The sequence below is a fragment of the Excalfactoria chinensis genome, chromosome 14 (assembly GCF_039878825.1).
Source record: "Excalfactoria chinensis isolate bCotChi1 chromosome 14, bCotChi1.hap2, whole genome shotgun sequence".
NCBI lineage: Eukaryota > Metazoa > Chordata > Aves > Galliformes > Phasianidae > Excalfactoria > Excalfactoria chinensis.
Window position 1 is genome coordinate 557456 of NC_092838.1, and position 19050 is coordinate 576505.

The 19050-nt window shown below is 56.8% G+C and overlaps 2 protein-coding genes across 3 annotated transcripts in view; one reads left to right on the forward strand and one right to left on the reverse strand.

Annotated features, from left to right (window-relative positions):
- Positions 1-767: 767 nt before the first annotated feature.
- Positions 768-6060, reverse strand: TEDC2 (tubulin epsilon and delta complex 2). The gene is made up of 10 exons (XM_072349466.1): positions 5858-6060; positions 5670-5765; positions 5515-5570; positions 4723-5374; positions 4177-4230; positions 3375-3459; positions 2990-3098; positions 2670-2771; positions 2182-2390; positions 768-995 (listed from the first exon to the last, which is right to left on the reverse strand). Exons 1-10 carry the CDS (start codon positions 6058-6060, stop codon positions 849-851), a joined length of 1713 nt encoding a protein of 570 aa, XP_072205567.1. The 3' UTR covers positions 768-848.
- Positions 6061-11420: 5360 nt separating this feature from the next.
- LOC140258740 (ankyrin repeat and fibronectin type-III domain-containing protein 1-like) overlaps positions 11421-19050 on the forward strand; it is a 110967-nt gene continuing 103337 nt past the window's right edge. The window contains exons 1-2 of one of the 2 annotated variants that reach the window (XM_072349345.1): positions 11421-11514; positions 13915-13973. The gene's annotated coding sequence lies outside the window, so the exon portion shown is untranslated. The remainder of the gene's footprint in view (positions 11515-13914; positions 13974-19050) is intronic. The other variant, XM_072349348.1, reaches the window with a different exon arrangement.

A 19050-nucleotide genomic window follows, 5' to 3' on the forward strand; every position in this document is an offset into this window, starting at 1 on the left:
GCCATGTGACTCTGAAGCAATTGCCACACAGCAGCACCAGGGGTTTGAGTGCAGCCTGAAGGTGCAGGAAGAAGCGAAGCAGGGGTTCCTGTGGTGGCAAGGTCAGGGCTGCTACAGAGCTTGTACTTTCCACAGCGGGGCAGAGCATCGCCTTACACACTTTGGAAGGCGGCTTCTACAGCAGCAACGCAAAGGGCTGAGTGCCACCTACCGGGCTGCGCCATCCCTCCCTCCTGCTGCAGCCCCCCGAGCACACTCAGCCCACTTCTGTGGCTCTCAGACAATGACCCCGATCGGACCGTCCAGCAGAAGCGTGTCAGCAGTGGGCTAGAGGTGTAAGTCACTGCAAAGGAGCACAGCTCAGAGCAATGCATGCAAACCGGAGCAGCTCCCAAAGAGGCACCACTGCGTGCAGCTGTGGATGAAGACATCAGAAACACTGGCAGTCAGTACGGCTGTAATGCCAAATTATGAACAGTTATATGGCAATAGCGGCTCGTTTTCCCTGGATTTTCTCCTTCTGGAAAGCTGTGCCCCAACACACCATGAGCAGTGCAAATCACGGGTTAGGGGCAGCTGTGTTATCTGAATGCAAGGCCACTCCATGGCTGAGGTGGAGAAGAATCCAGAGCAGACAGGCCTTGGAAGAACAGCCACCACGTGTCCATGAAGAGGCCTCCCAGCCCTCCACAATTAGCAAGCAGTAAAAGCAACCGCTGAGCAATAAGTCAAAGCCCAGAAGTTCAGTTTCCTTTAGATGGACAAACAGGTGAAACACTAAAAGTTATCAGAAAGGATTTATTGCTTCAAACCGTTCATGTGAATGGCAGAGGGAGGCTCTCAGCAGCTCAGTCTGCCAGCTCATCTTGCACCAGCACGGGGAAGCGCCCGCCACCCTCGCAGAGCTGTGTGTACATCGCCCGGTACAGCTGAGCCACAGAGGCACCTGGGCAGGGCCTGGAGTCCAGGACAGGCAGCAGTTCTGTCATCGAGAGCTGGCAGGAGTAAAGGAGACACATCATGGAGTGAGGACGGGGTGCTCCCCTGGGATTCCTAGAGCTAAAGTGGCTGCATAACAAATGTGATCTATCAAGATGCTATGAGTAATAATGTGCTAATTGACAGGTGCCAGCTTTCAGGATGGCAGGGCTGCTCATCCCTTGCTCGTGAAGCACATCAGCAGCCATGCAGTGCTCCGAGCAGGCAGATGATGGGCAGTGCTCCTGTGCTGCACTAACAGCTGTTAAAGCTCATGGCAGGAGGGGATGATAAACTCCATGTGATTATCACACCCCTCCAAGCACGTTCCAGTGGAGGATAGAAAGGAAGACTCAAACAGGACAGAGTTTGGGGCAGCTGCAGAGGGGTCGTCTCCACAGTGCTCAGCTGGCACATGGCACTGTTTAAATACCCGTGCAGAGGAAATGGGACCATCAGTGAAGCAGGGGGCTTCAGTCGCTGTGATACTTTGGGCAGATAAAAGCAAAGACCTCACAACCCATAATTCAAGGATACAGCACTAAAATCCCATTTGGAAACAAGCAACAGCCTGTCTTCAGATGGGGAGAAAAGCACGGCATCTTAGAAATAACTTCCCTTGGTTATAAACAATTGCATTTCCAAAGCCTCTGTCACAGAAGTAGGTTGAAGGGCAGGTCAAAGGCACAGGGCAGACGTGGCTTCACAGATCTCTGCCCTTTGCTGTCAAGAAGAACTAATGGTCCCCGTGCAGCAAGCACTGCGCTTGGGCTGGTGGAGAGGCTGACTTCCCTTCATGCCCTTACAGGCCATGGAAGGAAGGTAAAGTCAAGATACGCTGCACAGGGGGTTGACACTAAAGGAAAACAGCAGGCAGCACAGAAGTTTGCTAGCTGAAGAGGTCACACAAGAGGATGACAAAGTGGGAGCCCTGATGGGACAGTAAAGGGTGGCCAAAGCTGATCTCCAGGCACTGCCAACTTCAGCCTGCACTACCACACTCCAAAGAGTGACTTGAAAATGTTAACAGAAGAGGGTCAGGCTCTTAAAGCTCTTGGAAGGGTAGGTCTGTTCTTCCACAAAATAAAGCGAGGCACTGATGGAACACAAACATGAGGCATAAAGAAATACTGCTGGGAGAGCTTGCTGTGCCGCTGCTCCCTGCTGCCCCTACCATGGCAGCACTAACCCTTACAGACTCACCTTTTGTAAGGCAATCTCCTGGTGCAGCATCGACACTTGCAGCTTCAAGGCAAACAAATCCCTCAGCTCCTGGAGCCTGGAGTAGCACAGGAGAGGCACAGCCAGTGTGCCTGCACTGCCACACAGCCGAGCCCCGGCAGCACAGGCTGCACAGCAGTCTCCTTGGTTGCCAGTGCAGTCTGGTTGCAGCCTCCTTTGGGACTCCACAGCTGTCAGGGTGAAGAATTGGCAGTGACAAGCAAGTTAAACCTGTATTCACAGAGCTCGTGAGCTACTTCAGTCACATATAGGAATGGTGATGTTATTCCATTTGGGGCATTCTCCTCACACATGGCACAATCAGGACATCCTATGGCACGCACTGTCCCCTCCCAGTTCTCTCAACAGCTCCATCACGAGCCCTGAATTGCAGCATTTACCCACACAAGGCAAACTACTATTGCAGCACAGCTGGCCGCATCCACACCTGACGACCAGCACCAGCTCACCTGCTCGTAGAAGCTGCAGCTTATGCAAGTACTGGGAGACTGTGCTCTGCAGAGCTTCCAAGGTCAGCAGGCTTTCGTACTCTCTTTGAAGAGTGGGATGGTCTGGAGGAGAAGCAGAGGAAAACCAGCAGGCATGAGAATGCTGAAACCCAGAGACATCAGTTTCTGCAGTGGCCATAGGTTCTCAAGCCTTCACTTGAGGCAGGGTTCCTCTCTATCTTGTCTGGCACACACCAAGAGCACCAGACACGTGGAACTCGAACCCAGTGAAACCACCCTTACCCCACCCTCTGCCTCCTCCCCACTCTGTTCTTTCTTACCTGCAGACTCAGCTTCCACACACAGGCTCAGACGGGAGGGAACATCCTGGAGGGCTCTTAATTCCTCCTCTATCTCTGCAGGGCTGAGCATTGGCGTTGGTGAACGAAACTCAAACAAAAGCAGCTTAAGGAACATTTCACAACAGCAGCACAGAGCGAGCAGCCCACGAGCTGCAGGCAGGAGGTGAGGGCAGTGCAGGTGTTCACCTCTCAGCCTTCTGTGCACAGCTCACAACTTAGATGAGTACACAAAAGCTGCGATACGAGGAAGAAAAAACTCTTCCTAGAGAGCAGGCTTGAATTCCTGCTATGGGAGGCACAGCTCCTCCGATGGCAGCACACCATGGATTGACAGAGCTGGGAGGGGTGAGCAGAGGAAGGATACAGTGCTCTGGATCTTCTCTGTGAAACACGTCCTTGCAGCCGCTGCATCAGCACTCGTCTGGCAGAGACGGCACTTCTCCCATGCCCTGAAAAGCCCAGGAGGGGGTCAGGAGTGCTGCCCTGCTCACACCAACTGCACACATCACAGCTTCCAATACAGGCACCTCCGCGCATTTTTCTCTCCCTGTACATTTGCTCCTCCAGTAAACGTGTGCAAACCAATGTTACGGTGGGAGGGCACACACAGGGCAGGCTCTCACTGCAGCTTTCACCCTGAGTGACCTTTGGCACAAAGGTTGGTTTCAATTCGTTACCGAGTGGAAGCACTAATGAACAGTGTTAAGTTGTATCAGAGCCATCAGGATGCGGAAGGGCTCGGTTTAGCAGGGAAAATGAAGGGAACTGATTATCTCCACCTTGCCGAGGGGCAGCTGACATTGCTGCCTGATAAATGACTGCACAGAAGGAGCAATTCCTGAGGTTAAGGCAAGCAGCCATCGCTGCATTGGTGGCTTAAGCTTCAGATCTGGACAAATCCCATCATCAGGAGCCACGGAGGAAGCAGTGAGAGATATCCCTGGGGACTGGAGGATGGATGAGAGCACCAGGCTCACCCAAAACAGCCACCCGCTGGTTAACAGCTCTGTTCAGGGCAGCTCACCTGGAGTCATGCAAGCACAGCAGCACTGCTTCCAGGACAGAGAGCCACACACAACAACTCGGTAAGCTAATAGCACGGGGTACTCAAGGCTGGGTCCCTGCACTGCCCCACTCCGAGCCCTCCATGCTGCCCTGGTGCCTACCTGGAATTCCTGCTGTGGGCTTTCCTGTAGGGAAGGGGCAGCTCCAGCTGGCACCTGCAAAACAGGAGCTCAGTTTACACCCACTCTGTAAGCCTTCCTACAGCCTACACTCAGGCTGATCCCGATTCTACAGTTAAGCAGACAATCTTAGAGGTTAAAGGGCATAGCATGAGATCCAGACAGCCTCTCTCCAAACAGCACTGGGCTTCTGAGAGAGATCATTTGTGAATTATTTATCGCTATCTCTGTTTAAATAAATGAAAATAACGACAATCAATAAGCTGTTGTGGATAGTGGGCTCCGAGGAAAGCTCTACAGACACAACTTGCCAAAGCAGTCAGAGCAGTGCTGACAAGTAGCAGAAGTCACAGTGAAAGGACCTGTGAAGTCCCAGCCACCCGAGAGCAGCTCCCGACATGCAGGCGCTCACTCAACAGCCACAAAGGCTTCTGGACTGCAACGGCCCCTTCCTCCAGCAGAGAAGGTGAGGGTTGGCAGAACCAAATGAGGTTGCACAGAGCAATGCTGAGCACAGCCAGCACCCACCTCTGCTCCTGCAGTGCTGCTGCCTGCAGTGATGCACTCCCTGCACCAGCCGTGTGCTCCTCTGCTCCGCCGGGCGGTCCGAGGGAACCAGAGCAGCTCTTCCCAGCACTGTGCTGCTGCCCACACACTGACACCGAGCTCCCCTCCCCAGCAGGGCGGCCGTGCTGCTCCCTGTGGGCAGACCTGGGGATTCCAGCTGTCCTCTGGGGCTCAGCAGCTGCCCGGACCGCCTGCCCACGGCCGCGTCCTTGTTTGGAAGCCACGGCTTTGGAAGAGCATTTTGCAGCCGCCCCAGCAGCCCTGCCGACACGAACTGCCGGGGCTTTCCTTTGGGTCCTTCTCACGTCTGGGTCAGTCCTGTACGGGGCTCGCAGTCGGTACGGAGGAGGCTTCTTGGCAGCGTTGTGCTCCTGGCCGCCAGCTCTCACCTCGCAGCTGGTGCAGGCAGCCGCAGGGCCGTCCCTGGTGGCCGCGGGCACCTTCAGCTCCTCCGTATCCCCGCCAGCAGCCGCTCCGCCCGCAGGTTTTGCTCCCGCAGCTCCCCGTGCAGCCGCGCTCGTTCTGGACACGCTTTTCCTGACTCTCAGCGCTTTCTCCAAGGCGGCGTTCAGCAGCTCCAGCTCCTGCAGCTCCCAGGCCGAAGGCGAACTCTCTGCGCGAGGAGGAGACGGCCCAGCGGCCCCCAACCCGGATCCCCCGTTATTCCTGCACGCTCCGACTCGCTCCCCCAGCCGTTCCAGCAGGAACCCCCAGCCGTGCCGTGCGGATCCGGCCCGGGACAGCAGCGCTCACCGCGTCCACCGCCGGGTCCTTCCTCCGCTTCCTGCCGCTCATCTCCGCGCCGCTCCCTGCGGAGGACACGCGGAGCGTCCCGGTGTTCCCGGTGTTCCCGCACTCCCCGCTCTCTCCCCCGCTCGCCCCGCGTTGCTCCCCCCGCCCGCACTCACCCCCGCAGCAGATCCCGGCCACGCTCCGCGCTCCGCTCCAACTCCCTCCTTCGCTCCGCGCCGCCGCGCAGCGCAGCCTGCAGCGCCACCAACAACCTGCGGGGCCCGAGCCGGGAACGTCACGTCAGCTCAGCCCAGCCCAGCCCAGCCCAGCCCAGCCCAGCTCGCCCCGCTCCCCGGCCGCTCACCGCCCGCCGCATCCCGCCGGCAGCATCCCGCATCCCGCCTCCGTCCCGCGCTCCTTCCGGCCCTGCCCGGCACAGCGGCGCTCCGGGGGCGGGACCGACTGCAGCCCGCCCCGCTGCGCTGCCCGCCGGGATAGCAGCGGCGGGAGGGGAAAGGCACGATGGGGGGCGCTGCGCACGTGTTGTGCCGAGCCCTTATCAGCCATTGGACTTGTCGATAGGAGCCGGGAGCACCGGCACAGCGGGCAGGATTAGCCTGAGACGCGACAGAGTGGCGTCAAGGCGTTCCGATTCGTGTTCGGTGTCTGTGTGCGCTGAGAGCCCTCTGGCTGTCATTGCGTCCTGCAGCAACCTCGGGGACAGGAGGGGTGATTTGGAAAGATAGAGGCTGTTGGAGGAGGAAAGAGGCCCCCAAACCCCATCCAAAGGACCGACAGAGCACGGCCACCCCACAACACAGCGCTGTGCGGGCAGCTGGATGCTGTGTGCCTCCTGAGGCCAAGGAAGCCCTGGAGGTTGGTCTGCACCTGCTGGGACCCTTCGTGTGTCACCAATGCCACAGGCCGTCACTTGCCTGCAGTCTCGGGGCTGGGTGGCTCCGCAGCCCCACTGTGCCAGGAGGTGGGAGGGCGGCAGCGCGGCGCTGGGTGAGCCGTGGAGCCACACCGTGCTGCAAGAGCTGGGTGAGGTGATAATTAGCAGGTGGAGAGCAGGAGCCTTCTGACAGATGAAAGCTCTCTGCTGGTACCTGGAGCTCCAGGCCTGCCCTGCTGCCCTCGGAGCGCGCCCCTGTGCTGCTCTGTGCCTTTTGCAGAGCCACAGCTGGGCAGCTGCTGCGCAAACACAGACGGACCTTCCCTGGTGCTGCCTTTCCAGTGGATCATCTGACACAATCCAAGGTACCCATCTTGATGTTTCTCCACTGATAGCAGCTCCTGATAGGAGGAGTAACGAGGTGACATACAGCAAGAAGGTGTTGCAGAAAACATGGCACCTTTTGGTGTTCATCTGTGCTTGTGAGCACTGCTGGAGGCAGAGCAGTGGCTGTGAGCACAGCGAGGTGGTGGGTGGTGCATCTCAGCAGTGATGTGAAGGACATCAACGTTCCAGCCGGCCGTGCAGATCTGTATGAGTGCAGCGTGCAGATTCTTGTTCATTGCTGGTGAAAGTGCACAGCTAACGGTGGTGTCTCTGTTGAAGAATAGTGTTTGGTAGCTGAGAATTGGCTCTGTCAGGTGGTGTTGTGCTCTGAACATCAGCTGCAGTTTCCATGAGAATCAACAGGAGGCAACTTTTGGAGCAAACCGTGTATTTCCAGGACCTGCAATGATGATGTATTTTGCATAGATGAAATGTAGAGGTGCAATGTCAGCATTGCTTGGCTTGACAGGTGTCCAGTGACACCCTGTGATCTGTCTGCCCTCATTACTGACAGCCCGGCAGCTCATCAGTAGAGCTGTGTGGGGACTCGGATCTCCTGCTGAGTGCCTGAAGCTCTTTGCAAACCCAGCCTGGAGTCCATCGTGGTCAGACTCCTTAAGGCAGAATTCAAGCAGGTATCATGCTTGGATCAACAGTGGGGTGGAAAAGTAGGAGGCAGAAGCAGAGCAGACTCCCTCAAAGCAAACTGATGCTTCACCCAGTGCTGGAAAGCCTTAATCCTGATAGACAGAATGATGGTGCAATTTGTCACCATTCAACCTGCCCATCTTTATGGTGTGACACCGGCCGTGCTCCTCCTGTGTGATGCTCATAGTGATCACAGCTGCCTGTTGAGCTGACATGGGAAAATCCTCCCTGTGTGTAGGAGGGTAATGTCCTATACAGACCCGTCAGCCTGTGGGGAGATGCCTTAAGGACTGAGGTAACTCCTCTCTGGGTCCCAAACCATCCCTGTTCATTGAGGCAGGAGAAATCCTCACAGCAATTCCAGCATAAGCCTGTGGATGTTGCTGTGTGGCTGCAGAAATGCACAGCCATCCAGGGATCCCATTCAGCCCATCATCCCTTTGGAGCAAATACTCCAGGAAATCGATTCCCAGAGCCTGCACTTTGCTGCAGCCAAAATCCCCGCAGAGTTCTCCTGTCTGTCAGCAAGATGTGGTGGGAAGGGGATGCAAAATGTCCTGGGTCGGCACAGCGTGCAGCTGCGGGGGGAGGGTGGCTGCATGCAGTGGGCTCACAGCTCTTTCTCTGCTCTGCATCCCTGTGCAGATCCAGCTCTGGCTCTCGGGAGGGCTGCTTGGCCCTGTGGGTGGAAGGATGAGAGGCACGGCCTCGTGTTGTGCTGCTGAGGGGTTTTGTGGTGTGCTGCAGCAGTGACGGCGTCGCTCCTCTGTCTGGATAGGCACACTTAATGCTGGCAGTCCCATCCAATCAGGTGGATAAGTGCTGTGCCTGTGGGAAGCAGAGCATCGATCCTCTGCCTGGTAAGGGCAATCACATTAGCACATATTCAAAATCCCGAAGCTGAGCTCTTGGCTCACACTGAGCAATCACAGCATCCCTCCCAGCCGTCGGAATGTGAAGGGCTCCGGTCCCATTGTGTGCAGAGGGATCTGCACCACTAAGGGGTTTATGGGGCTGTTGTACCATTGAGGCTTCTTCTCAGGTGGGGGAAGGCATCTTCAGCTTCTCAGAGCATTACTGTCAGATTCAGGTCTGATTAATCAGATCAGATTAACGTCATCTTTGCTCTCAGACAGGCGCGCTCTGCTGCAGGCCATCGTGCCGACCGCTGCACAGGTGAGAGCATCTGATGAGCTGCATCCTGTTCCCCTGGGCAGCAATCACTCAGAACCGAGCTCTTTGATTTGCTTCATTCAGTCTCATCTCCCTCATCTGGTATTCAGGAATTACCGCCAGTGGAGACTGGAAACCTTTTCATTGCTCCCAGCTGGATTTGGTGCACAGTGCAGAACTTTGCAGCTACAGAGATGTCCGAGTTCAGCTGTTTCGCCCCCACTGCATTCAGCTGAGACTCTCTTTCCCATCAGTCGATCTGAGCTGCTCCAGACACAAACACATGACATTGTCCTCGGAGAGATCTTTGCTCCTATCTCACACTCAGGTTCTCACTCCATCTGCTGGAGTGCATCCTTGCATTCACTGACAGCTCCTCGCCCTTGTAGGCAAGGCCGGGGTTATCAGACGGCTCCAGCTCTCACATTCACCCTCAAAAGCTCCATTTGCTCTTTCTGAATGGCAGAAGAATGTACATTATTTTCCAAAGACTCTCTGGGGAAAATACCATTGGTGAGGCTGAGGGTCGTCCTGGGAGGGCCAACACTTCCATCTCATGCTGTCCTCCTGAAGCAGCCATTCTCCACCTCTCAATTGACATCATGCTCCTTTCGGAGCCCTGGGACACACAGACTCCAATCACCACTGCCAGCAGTTCGTAGTTCCTAACTGGAGGTCGTGTCAGACCGTCTCTGTCAGCATCTCATCTGCAGACCCTGATGGGGACCAATGCTGAGCTGTGTCTGAAGATCCCCCTGGCTGGTCTGCCCTAGAGGTGATGGCCCCTCAGAGCTCGTGTCCATGCGAGGGGAGCTGCTCCCTGTCCCCAGCTCAGCTGGACGGCCAGGGCAGGGCTTGGCTTCACACGTGCAGAATGTCAGGGTTTCTGTTAGCGTTGTTATCCTTGCTCCCGCATTAGGCAGTGATTTATGGCACAAGGAAAGCAGTGTGCTCGGCAGGACTGGTGGCTGTGATGCTGCTTTTCTGTTGAAGGGCAATTGCTCTTTATGAGGACTGAAAAGTGAGAGACTTTGAGCATTAATACAGCTCATTAATTACAGCCTACTGTTTCACAGCTGATTTGGAGCTGCCCGAACAGAGGTCAAGTCGTTTTGTCCCGCTGTGTGGAGAAGTGATGTAAAACTGTAAGGTCGGGACGGGGTGTGCGGGATCCCAGATGCCAGGAATGGCAGACCGAAGGCCCGAGGGCTGTCCCTGCCCAGCTCTGCCAGCAGTACGGAGCTGAACTGCGGATAAAGCACAGGCAGTGACCCGGGCTGTACAGCTGTCCTGGTGGGAAGCACGGTGTGAGGAGCAGGAGCCCAGTGGGCTGCAGGCAGTGCGATGCCAGCCCCCTCCCTCTGCACGCTGTGACCGTAGCCCTGAGACCCCTCCCTCCTGGCTTGGATACTTTGTGTCAAGGGTAGGAAATGCTTTCCTTCCTTATTCAGTGCATGCCTCAGGCGTCTTGGCCTGGGAGCTCAGCTCATCCCACAGCTCCTCTGCCAGACATAGGCCTGTCGGGAGTTTTTGCCGTTTAATCATACAAAGAAAAATGTTGTTTGTGTTTCCCAGCGAATGTTTTCACTTTCCCTAGTCCTAGGATGTATCTTGTTCCCCTTGCTGACTGATACGGTTTGCTCCTTTGCCAAACGTGAAGTGTGAGGATGATGCTGTTCTGGACCTTTTCCAGCCCTAAGGTGAATGCTGACACAGCTCCTGGGGCTGCACACGAGTGCAGAGCCTGTGGCAGGGGTGTCACAGCTGAAATGCAGCAGCAGGGCCGGCAGCAGAGGCTGCCCGCAGGAATCCTCCCTGTTGGTGGTTCTCGGGGTTTTTTTGACTCGGAGGACGAGCTCTGCAGCCGCACAGCACGGCAGGTGGATGTGCACCAAAACCAAGTGCAGGGCCACAGTGCTCCCCATTCCTGTGCATGCAGCACGGTCCGGCTGAGCACAGAGGTGTGGTGCACGTCCCCTCCCGTCTTTAAGAGCATTTAGAGAATAATTTAGAACCATTTAAATGTATCCAAAGCACTTTGCAAGGCCCATTGACCCGACGGCTGCTGGGGGCCCTACACAAGGGTTGGGGGCAGGCTGCAGGTGGGGGTGGCAGCTGGGATGTGCCGTCAGCTGCAGCTGTGCCAGCAGTGAAATGGAGAGGGGGGGGCAAGGGGAGAGAAGTGGTCAGCGTGGGCCGGGGAGGGGGAAGCGTGGAAAAGAGCAACAGCCCTCAGCCAGGGGTTTGCTCTGCGGCTTCTCCGAGGGTGGTGGGTTTTACCGTCCCACCGGGACCGTGGGACCGGCACGTTACCGCAACGCACGGAAGACTTCGAGTTTGCACTTGCAAAACAAGTGCGCGTCCTGCACGGAGCCCACAGCCAGCATCAGCACAGCCAGCATCAGCACAGCCAGCATCAGCACAGCGAGCATCAGCACAGCGAGCATCAGCACAGCCAGCATCAGCACAGCGAGCATCAGCACAGCGAGCATCAGCACAGCGAGCATCAGCACAGCCAGCATCAGCACAGCCAGCATCAGCACAGCGCTTCTGCAACTCTGACAAAGGAACGCCCGCCTCGGGACTTCGCTTCGTTCTTTGCAGCCTCCTCACCGCGGGGAACTTTGGGGTGACCGCGCAGAGCAGCCGGGACTTTCTGCAGCCGGGACTTTCTGCAGCCGGGACCGGGGCTGCCTGCAGCTCGAGCTGCACCTGCCCGCCGCCACCGGCGCTGCCCGCGCGGCGGCTGCCGCAATGCGAGCGCTGCTCGGGGCCGCGCGCTCCGCTCGTCCGCCGGCAGCTCCGGATGTAAGTGCCGGGATGTAAGGAGCGCTTCAAACGGGTTTCGTGCAGCCGAGCCGCGGGGGGGAAGCGCTGAGGAAAGGAGGGGCGGCGGAGCAGCGCGATCCCGAGGCGCGGTAAGCGCGACCGCTCCGGCCCCATCCCGTGTCTTCCTCCGGCCGAGCATCCCGGGGCGGGGCTCCGGGGTGTCTCCGGGGTGTCTCCGGGGCCGCCCCCTCCCCGCTTCCTGCCCCGCGCCCTCCGGGGCTCCGGCCGCAGCGTGCGGGGCCGCCTCGCGCCGCGGGAGGCGGAGGGACGGCGGAGCAAAGTGAGCGGGGTGGGCGCTGCTGCTCCCGGCTGTTGCTTCTGCCGCTCCTTTTCTCCATCTCGCCGCCCCCAGCTCCGCTGTTTCTGCACCCCCCCGTGGCTTCGGTTGCTCAGGCCCTGAGCTCCGGCACTCCGCGGTTGCAAAACATCTCCTGGCTTTCCATCGCGCTTTCCTCCTCTCTCCTCCTCCCCCCGTCCGCCTTTTTTCCCCCCGTCCTGCACTCGGCTAATCGGATAGCAGAGCAGTGAGTGCAGGAGCGCGATTACTTCATGCTGTTGCAATGTGGCGTTGCTGCCGTCCCGCGTGGAAGGGCTGAGCCGTGGGCCGCTCGCTCCGAGCTTGCAGGAAAGGTTTCGTTCTCTGTGCGGCTGCGGAGGGGATCCGTGCTTCTGAACGGGGCGCTCAGCGGGTCCTGCGGTGGTTTCGGTTGTGCTCGGGGACCTTCTGGCCTGGCAGGTTCATTCCATTGCCGGCGTTTTCTGGTTTGGTTTTCAGTAGATTTCCGTAGGAAAGTCTGGGGACGGAGCAGGGAGGGAGCCCTGGCTCTGCCTCGTCCCCATGGAGGTTCTTCTGCTCCTGTCTCTTTATTCCTGTTGGGATTTGGGGTGCGCTGCTTTGCTCCGCTCTGCTGTGCTCTGCATGCCCGGAGTTAATTGCACCGTGGCCCCCAAAGCCTTCCTGCAACTGAGGGCCCTGGGGGGCAGTGGGGGTAGAGCTGTGCGGTGGGAGCTTCCTATCGCAGCCTTTATTGCAGCTTTCACTCCATAACAACCCAAACTACTTCTGGTGCTGTGTGTGTGTGTATTATGTATAGTTTAAGTTGCATGTCTCATTTAAAATCATGAGGGCATCCATCCCCAAATAGTGGCACAGCTTCGCTTACATCCCTCCTCCCTCTCTGCAAAGTGATGATCCAGCTGTATTTTGTTACTGGCAGAACCCATCCAGTCGCTTCCCAGAGCTGGGGCACCTGCACTCAGAGCTGCACCCCTCTGGGGCCAGAACCTCAGTGAGCAAAGCTCTGCAATCCATGGCTGTGTGTTCCCACGGGATGATGAAATGGGGATAATTACATTAAGAGTGAGAAAAATGTGGCGTCCCTTATGCCAGTGGGTCTTTTAATTATCAGCCCTTTACCTCCAGCTTGAGAGCAAACACTCTTCTCGTTAGCTCAGAGGATTTAATTTTCTAAGAGGGCAACCCGTTGCCATTTACACAGCGCTCTGCTGCTGTAATTCTCATTTCCAGCCCTCTGCTTGGCAGCAGTGCTCACGATGGGGGCTGCCTGTAGCAGAGCTGGGGCTGGCAGTGTGCTCTGTGCAGTGCGTGGGGGATCCCGGACCCTTCCCCACTTCTGCAGCCCTCCTCTGGGTGCTCTGTGGTAGCTGGATGTCCTGATATCGTGGTACCAGATCTGTGCTCAGTGCTTGGGGGGCTGCACCTGCATGTGGGCCCAGCAGTGCCCTCGTGTGAGCCGTAGTGCTGCTTCCTGGGGATGCCCTGAGATAAGAAGGGCCATGAGGTCGGGTAAGAGAGATTGGTGCAGTTTTGTTTTTGGATGTGTGGCAGAACTCACGTGGTGTAAGATGAGGTTTGGGTCCCAGGCTGCATTCCTTCACCTCAGAGTATCTGTGTGTGCAGCTGTAGAGCTGAAAAGGGGAACTGGGAGAGCTCTGCTCACCTGTGGGTGAGTTTGGGGGCTGGGGAGCTCGGGGAGAGCCACCAAAGCATCGGGGCTTCCAGACATGGAGGAGGGTTTCCCTGTGGAAGAAGCGGTAGCTTCAGGGGACCGCTGAAATGCAGAGGGCTGAGGACTGCTCGGTCCTGAGGTGGGGTGAAACTTAGGCACAGCCTGAAATGTTTTCCTGGCCCTGCTGGGCTCCTCTGGCACCATGCTGCCAGCTGCTGGGTCCTGCTGTGTGGAGCAGGTGTGGGGTTGCCCTGTGTGCATTGCTCGAGCTGCTGCTGAGCTCTCATCACTTCCTTTGGCTTCCTGGGCCTGCAGTGTCTGTGCTGTCCCTGTTCTGGGCACTTGGTGGTTGTAAGCCTTCTCCCCAGATGAGAGGCAGCACCATCACTCTGCTCCCAGGTCCTTGTTTTGCCTGCAGCTAAGCGTGCTTCTGAGCACCCAGGTTAACGCCAGGGATCCAATGTGGGGCATGTGTGTGATAGATGTACACAGTATAAAACCTTGTTCTCTTATTTACAGAGTGCACCCATGGCCACCAGCACCGCCCAGTACCTGCACTGAGAGCATCCCGTGTGCAGGTAAGCATAGGGCAGCTCCCTGTCCTCATCTCACTCTTTGTAGTGTGCAAATATGGGTCAGAGTCCATGGGTTCCTTTATAAAGCAGCTTTGGATCCAGAGAAAGACATCACTGTGCAAGAGCAAAACGTTGTCAGTGAGGTACGCATGTCGTTAACAAGGTCAGATCATTGCCCTGCAACCAAATTAGTTTGTTTTGCTCTAATCAGGTTTAGTAGCTTGAGTGCTCCATAATTACTCGTGTCTTTAGGAAGGAGCCGGGTCAGCGCGAGCATCGCTGCAGGCAGCTCCCGTCTGCATCTTTCCAGGTGTGGGATGCACCCAAAGCCAGCTGCCAGCTTTGGTGTGTTTTCCTTTTGCTTATGGGGGGCAGGGAGGTGTTGTGACGTATCTACTCTTGATTGTAGAGCTTGCAATTGCTGCCTTGAGAGATGGAGGGTGATGGTGGAAGGGCGGTTGCAAGCTGAGCAGGAGCTAGCAGGGCAACCATTGCTTGTGGGTACCTCTTTGGCTTGGCACAGGAGCAGCCAGTGCATCGCTGCGCCATTCGGGCCTTAGTGACGTTCAGTCTGTGATGTAAACCCGAAGCAGTGTTGAAGCCACGTGCGGGCGCTCTCGGCGAGGTGCCCCATGGCTGCAGGACAGCTCTTGCTCACACAGTAAGGTGATGTTTCCAGGGGCTGGGAGGTCTCATTGCTCCTTCCTGACCAGCAGGTCAGCACTGCGTGGCCGCCCCACGGTGCTCCCAGCGGGCACATGGGAGCTGTGCTGGGCGCCCCTCCTGCCGGGACTTTGGGATGTCCCTCCATGGGTGCTGTGTGGGGCCGAGCTGTGTGAGCTGCAGCCCCGCTGCTTGGATTTGTGCATTTGGGCAAGTCTAAAAATACCTCCCGCTCGCTGAGGCTTGTGTGGGTAACCATGGCAATGCAGCTCCGGCAGCGGGGTTAAAAACAGTGGCGCCAATTAAGGAGGAAAACGGAGCCGCGAAAGCTCGTAAAACCTCCAAGTTTCATCGTAATACAAAAAAGAGCAGCGAGTGCTGTGCGTGGTGTCAGCAATTCCCTTCTGCTCTGAGAGCAGCACGAGTGCACGCACAGCCCTGCTGAGCGCTGCCTGCTCCGTGCCATGAGCCCTGCTGTCCTCAGGCACACACGGGGTCTTCATGCTGGTGGGGCTGGTGGTGGGACTGCTTGTCCCAGAGCTCCCAGCTCCAGGTCAAGCCTTCAGAGCTGCTTCATCTGTGCGTGCAGACAGCAAGCAGGCAGCTCCTGCTCTGGGCAGTGTGTGCCTGGGAGGCGTGCAGCGTCTCCAGGTGTGGTGCTGCCAGGCACTGCGTGCAGCTTTGTTTAGGGCCTGGGGAGGGAGGTGTTTAGGGAGGTGTTTAGGGAGGCAGGATGAAATGAAAGCCTTTTTCACTTCAGGAAATGCCAGCCTTGCTTCTGTGCTACTGTCACTTGGAAGCGATGCCGTGCATTGTATCGCAGTGTGTTTGGAAGGGTGCTGCTGCATTTTGGTGGCTGCCTGCTGCTCTGGTTGGAGTGAAGCAAAAGGTGGCTGTGTGTGACATTGCCTTATGTCAGCGGCTCCTTCTGGCACGCCGGTTATTTATCTCCTAGAGCAGTATTTCCTCCCAGACTGCACCATCCCCACGTGCCTCACTGCTCTGGGGGGTGCAAGCTGCTGCTTGCTGCCTTTGCTCATCGCCAGGCCCGGCCATGGGGCAACGGGAGGAAGAGGAGGAGGAGAAGAGGTTGAGGTCAATCGGCGGTGGGTGCGAGCTCTGGGCCTGCAGGGAGGAAGGAAGCGGGGGCTGTGCAGCTGTGTGCAGAGGATGCTGAGTGCTGGAGAGCAGCAGTGGGGTCTCCCGGGGCATTAGGTGAAGGAAGCAGCGATGAAGTCACTGATTTGCTTGGCTTGGTGCTGGCGGGATGGGGCTGGAGGGTCAGAGTGAAGGCAGTCAGAAGGTAAACACACAGTTCTGTCCTTTGTGTGTGGGTTGCTGTCACTGTCCCCAGGCTGGCAGCATGCAGGGTGGTCAGCACTCAGTGCTGCGGTCACTGCAGGGGGTTCTCTCTGTCCCCAAGAACAGCCCCATCCCCATCCCTGGCTGTGAGCAGCATCTTGACTGCGCCCTGCAGCGCAGGCTGGGCTGGCTGCGGGCACTGGGGGGGCAGGGGTGGGTGTCCCCACTGATCTGTTCCTGGCTTTGGGGTCCAGGGGCTGCAGAGGGTGGCGGTGGGTGTGCAGCCCACCCCAAGCTGCAGCAAAGCCTTCTGCTCACAGGAACTCCAGCCAAGTTGGGGATTTGGGACTTTAAACTGGGTTAGGCAAAGTTTTAAAGGATTCCAACGTGGATGTCTCGAATTCCCTTTGAATTCTGCTTTGCATCAATTTGGGTTAATCGGGCTGGAAGGTTCCCCCCGCAGTGCGTTTCTGTGCATGGCTCTAACAGAAGCACGAGTGAAGTCGGGCTGGGGGGGGCTCAGCCTGGCCTGAGTGGCAGCTGTCAGGAGCCTTCCCAGGCTGCCACTTGGGTCCTGCTGAGGCTGGTTTGCCAGGTGAGGGAGCTGGAGCTGGAGCTCCCCTTGCTGAGGTGCATCATGGAAGGGATTTCTTACAAGGTGTGCCTGCCCTGTTCCCGCAGCATTAGAATTAGTTGTAATTAAGTGGAGGTTAACCTTTGTGCATGCCGCACGGCAATGGAATGTGTGATTAACTTATCTGGCAGCGCTGCAGGTTCTTGAAAATGACTTGGAAATGAATGAAGCTGCGCATGTGGCCTGAATTTTTAATTTACGTTAATAGTTCAGGTTTGAGTTAATTAATTTCAAATGACAGACCTTTGATCTGTTCTTCCCCAGCTCCAAGTGCACCTTTCTGATTCTCCTCCCTTTGTAGCAAAACGAGTTGGGCAGAAATGCACGACGTGATGAAAGCGCACTGAGTGCTGCCTGCACTGCAGCTTGTCCCGGCCCTGTGCTGTGTGTGCTGCTGGGCACCCTCTGCTCTGCGCTCTCAGGTCTGTGCGGTCTGAGCAGAGAGTGGCTGGGAAGGGCTGCTCTGGGTGCTGCTGGTGGATTGCCAGCCTGCCTGGAGGTGAACCCAGCTGTGCGGTGCTGCTGTGCTGTGTAAGGTGGGCTGTGCCACTGTGCTGTGGGGATGGAGGTCATCAAGGCGGAGGAAAGGCAAAAACCTTATGAAATCTTTATATCCGAGGTGCACGTGACCCCCCTTCATCCATCTTTAGACGTTGGGCAAATATGGAGGAATATTGGATAAAACACTGCAAATATTTGTAGTTCCCAGAGAGAAGAGAGCTGAGAAACTTGAGATTTTCCTTTTTGTGTCACATATGGTCCTATTTTTTTCACTCTGCTTTTCAGGAACAGAGGTGAAGCCCCCTGCAGAAGGGCTGAGCTGTTCCCTATGGGGCTCTGCCACTGTGTGCAGCTCACAGCCCGGGGACACTGCTGTCCCATGCAGGTGGGTGCTGAGCCCTTCACCCACATGCTGATGGTACAGCCCCATGCATGGAGCATCATAAAGCCTGGCCAGGTGCTTGTGGAGCTGGTGGAGGGATGTTCGTGCTCCAGCAGCCCCCCTTGGCAGGATGCTTGGTGGCTGCAGTGCATCAATGGGGGTTGGGATGCCCAGGAGCTGGCTGTGGTCCTCATGGTGTACATCTATCTGCCTGCAGCTCCCTGCGGGTGCTGAACATTGGGCTACTATTATGTGTGGCTGCAGTGTAGGTCTAACCTTGGTGTCAGCCATGTGTGCTTCATGTGAAGGGCCTTTGGAGAAGTGCAAGGCCTCGGGAGCTCCCAGCAATCATCTCTGAAAAACATGTGTATCCTTTTTTCTTTTTCACTTTGGGTTCCTTCCAAGCTGAGAGCTTTGAGGGTTTGCAAATGTCAGGAAGCAAAGCTGGAGCTTACACTGGGATCACAGTGTTTAAGCAAAGCTCTGTGGTGCAGCGCTGCCACAGTGATGCTCCCGAGGCAGAACTGTGGTTGGTTTTCCTGCACTGGTTGCATGTTGGGGTGGTTGGCAGCAATTTAGGCCATGCATGTGCCGTCGGTCAGAGCAGAGGGGACCCATGCAGTGGTGTTGGTGCAGGGTGAGCCCATGGGAATGGATGGCAGAGAACCCAGCAGAGAACCCAAGCAGCCAGAATTTACACACTTGTCCTCCAGTTCTGCCCAGGCAGATGGTGTCTGTGTTCAGGAATAGGGCTTGGGTTTGGTTGACCACGTGTGGGGTTGTGCTCTGATCCTTGGAGGTCTTTTGCGACTCGGGTTCAAGCTTCCTCTGCTCAGACTGGGTTTTGCCTCCTGTAGGAGCCCTCAGTGGGAGGCTGGGGTGTGCTCTGTGCTGCTCAAATGAACTGCTGTCACTTAATGGCGTGACCTCACAGAGGAGCTCACTGAGATGTTCTTGCTCCCTTCAACCTGAAAGTGAAACAACCCGTGAGAAAGGGAAGTCGTCTCTGCTTTCTTAGCTGGCTTTTCCCTGGGATGACAGCCACTCTGTGCTGATGTTTCCTCTGTTGTTGCTGCCACTTTTGCTGTCTGTGCTGTGTTGTGCAGCAGGGCGCTGTGTTTGTGCACAGTGTGAAAAGTGAGGAACAGAGCACGCTGGGCTCGAGTGACCGGATTGTGTTTCTTGCAGTGGGAAGAAATCCAAGAATGCAAACTTGTTCCCATTGTTTGCTTCTATGCAGCAGAGCGGGCTGCAGCAGCGGGGCACTGTGGTGGTGCCCATGGCAGAAGTGCTGTCCCTTCCCGTGGGGGAGCAGCGTTCTTCTCACATCCACCCCTGATCCCAGCAGCTGCCCGTCCAGCCCCAGCTTCCCTCAAGGTGAATGGAGGCACCTGGGGAGCCCCAGTGCTGTGGGACATGCAGTATCTCTTCCCCTGGTTGAGGAGAGCTGGGCGGGGGCTGCTGGGGGACGGGGTTGTCCAAGCATCCATGAGGGAGCAGCAGGAGAACCGGCCTGGAGAAACGCTGCTGTTTGTGCTGTTTTTGTTGCAAGTCAATGATTTGTTGCTGGCTGTAATAGCAGAAAGAAGAGTATTTAC

Coding starts and splice junctions, on each gene's coding strand:
- TEDC2 (XM_072349466.1), bottom strand. CDS start 6,060: ATGGCTGATAAGGGCTCGGCACAACACGTGCGCAGCGCCCCCCATCGT. Junction 2,772..2,989: donor TGTGGAAGCTGAGTCTGCAG/GTAAGAAAGAAC, acceptor CTTCTCCTCCAG/ACCATCCCACTCTTCAAAGA. Junction 996..2,181: donor AGGAGATTGCCTTACAAAAG/GTGAGTCTGTAA, acceptor TACTCCTGCCAG/CTCTCGATGACAGAACTGCT.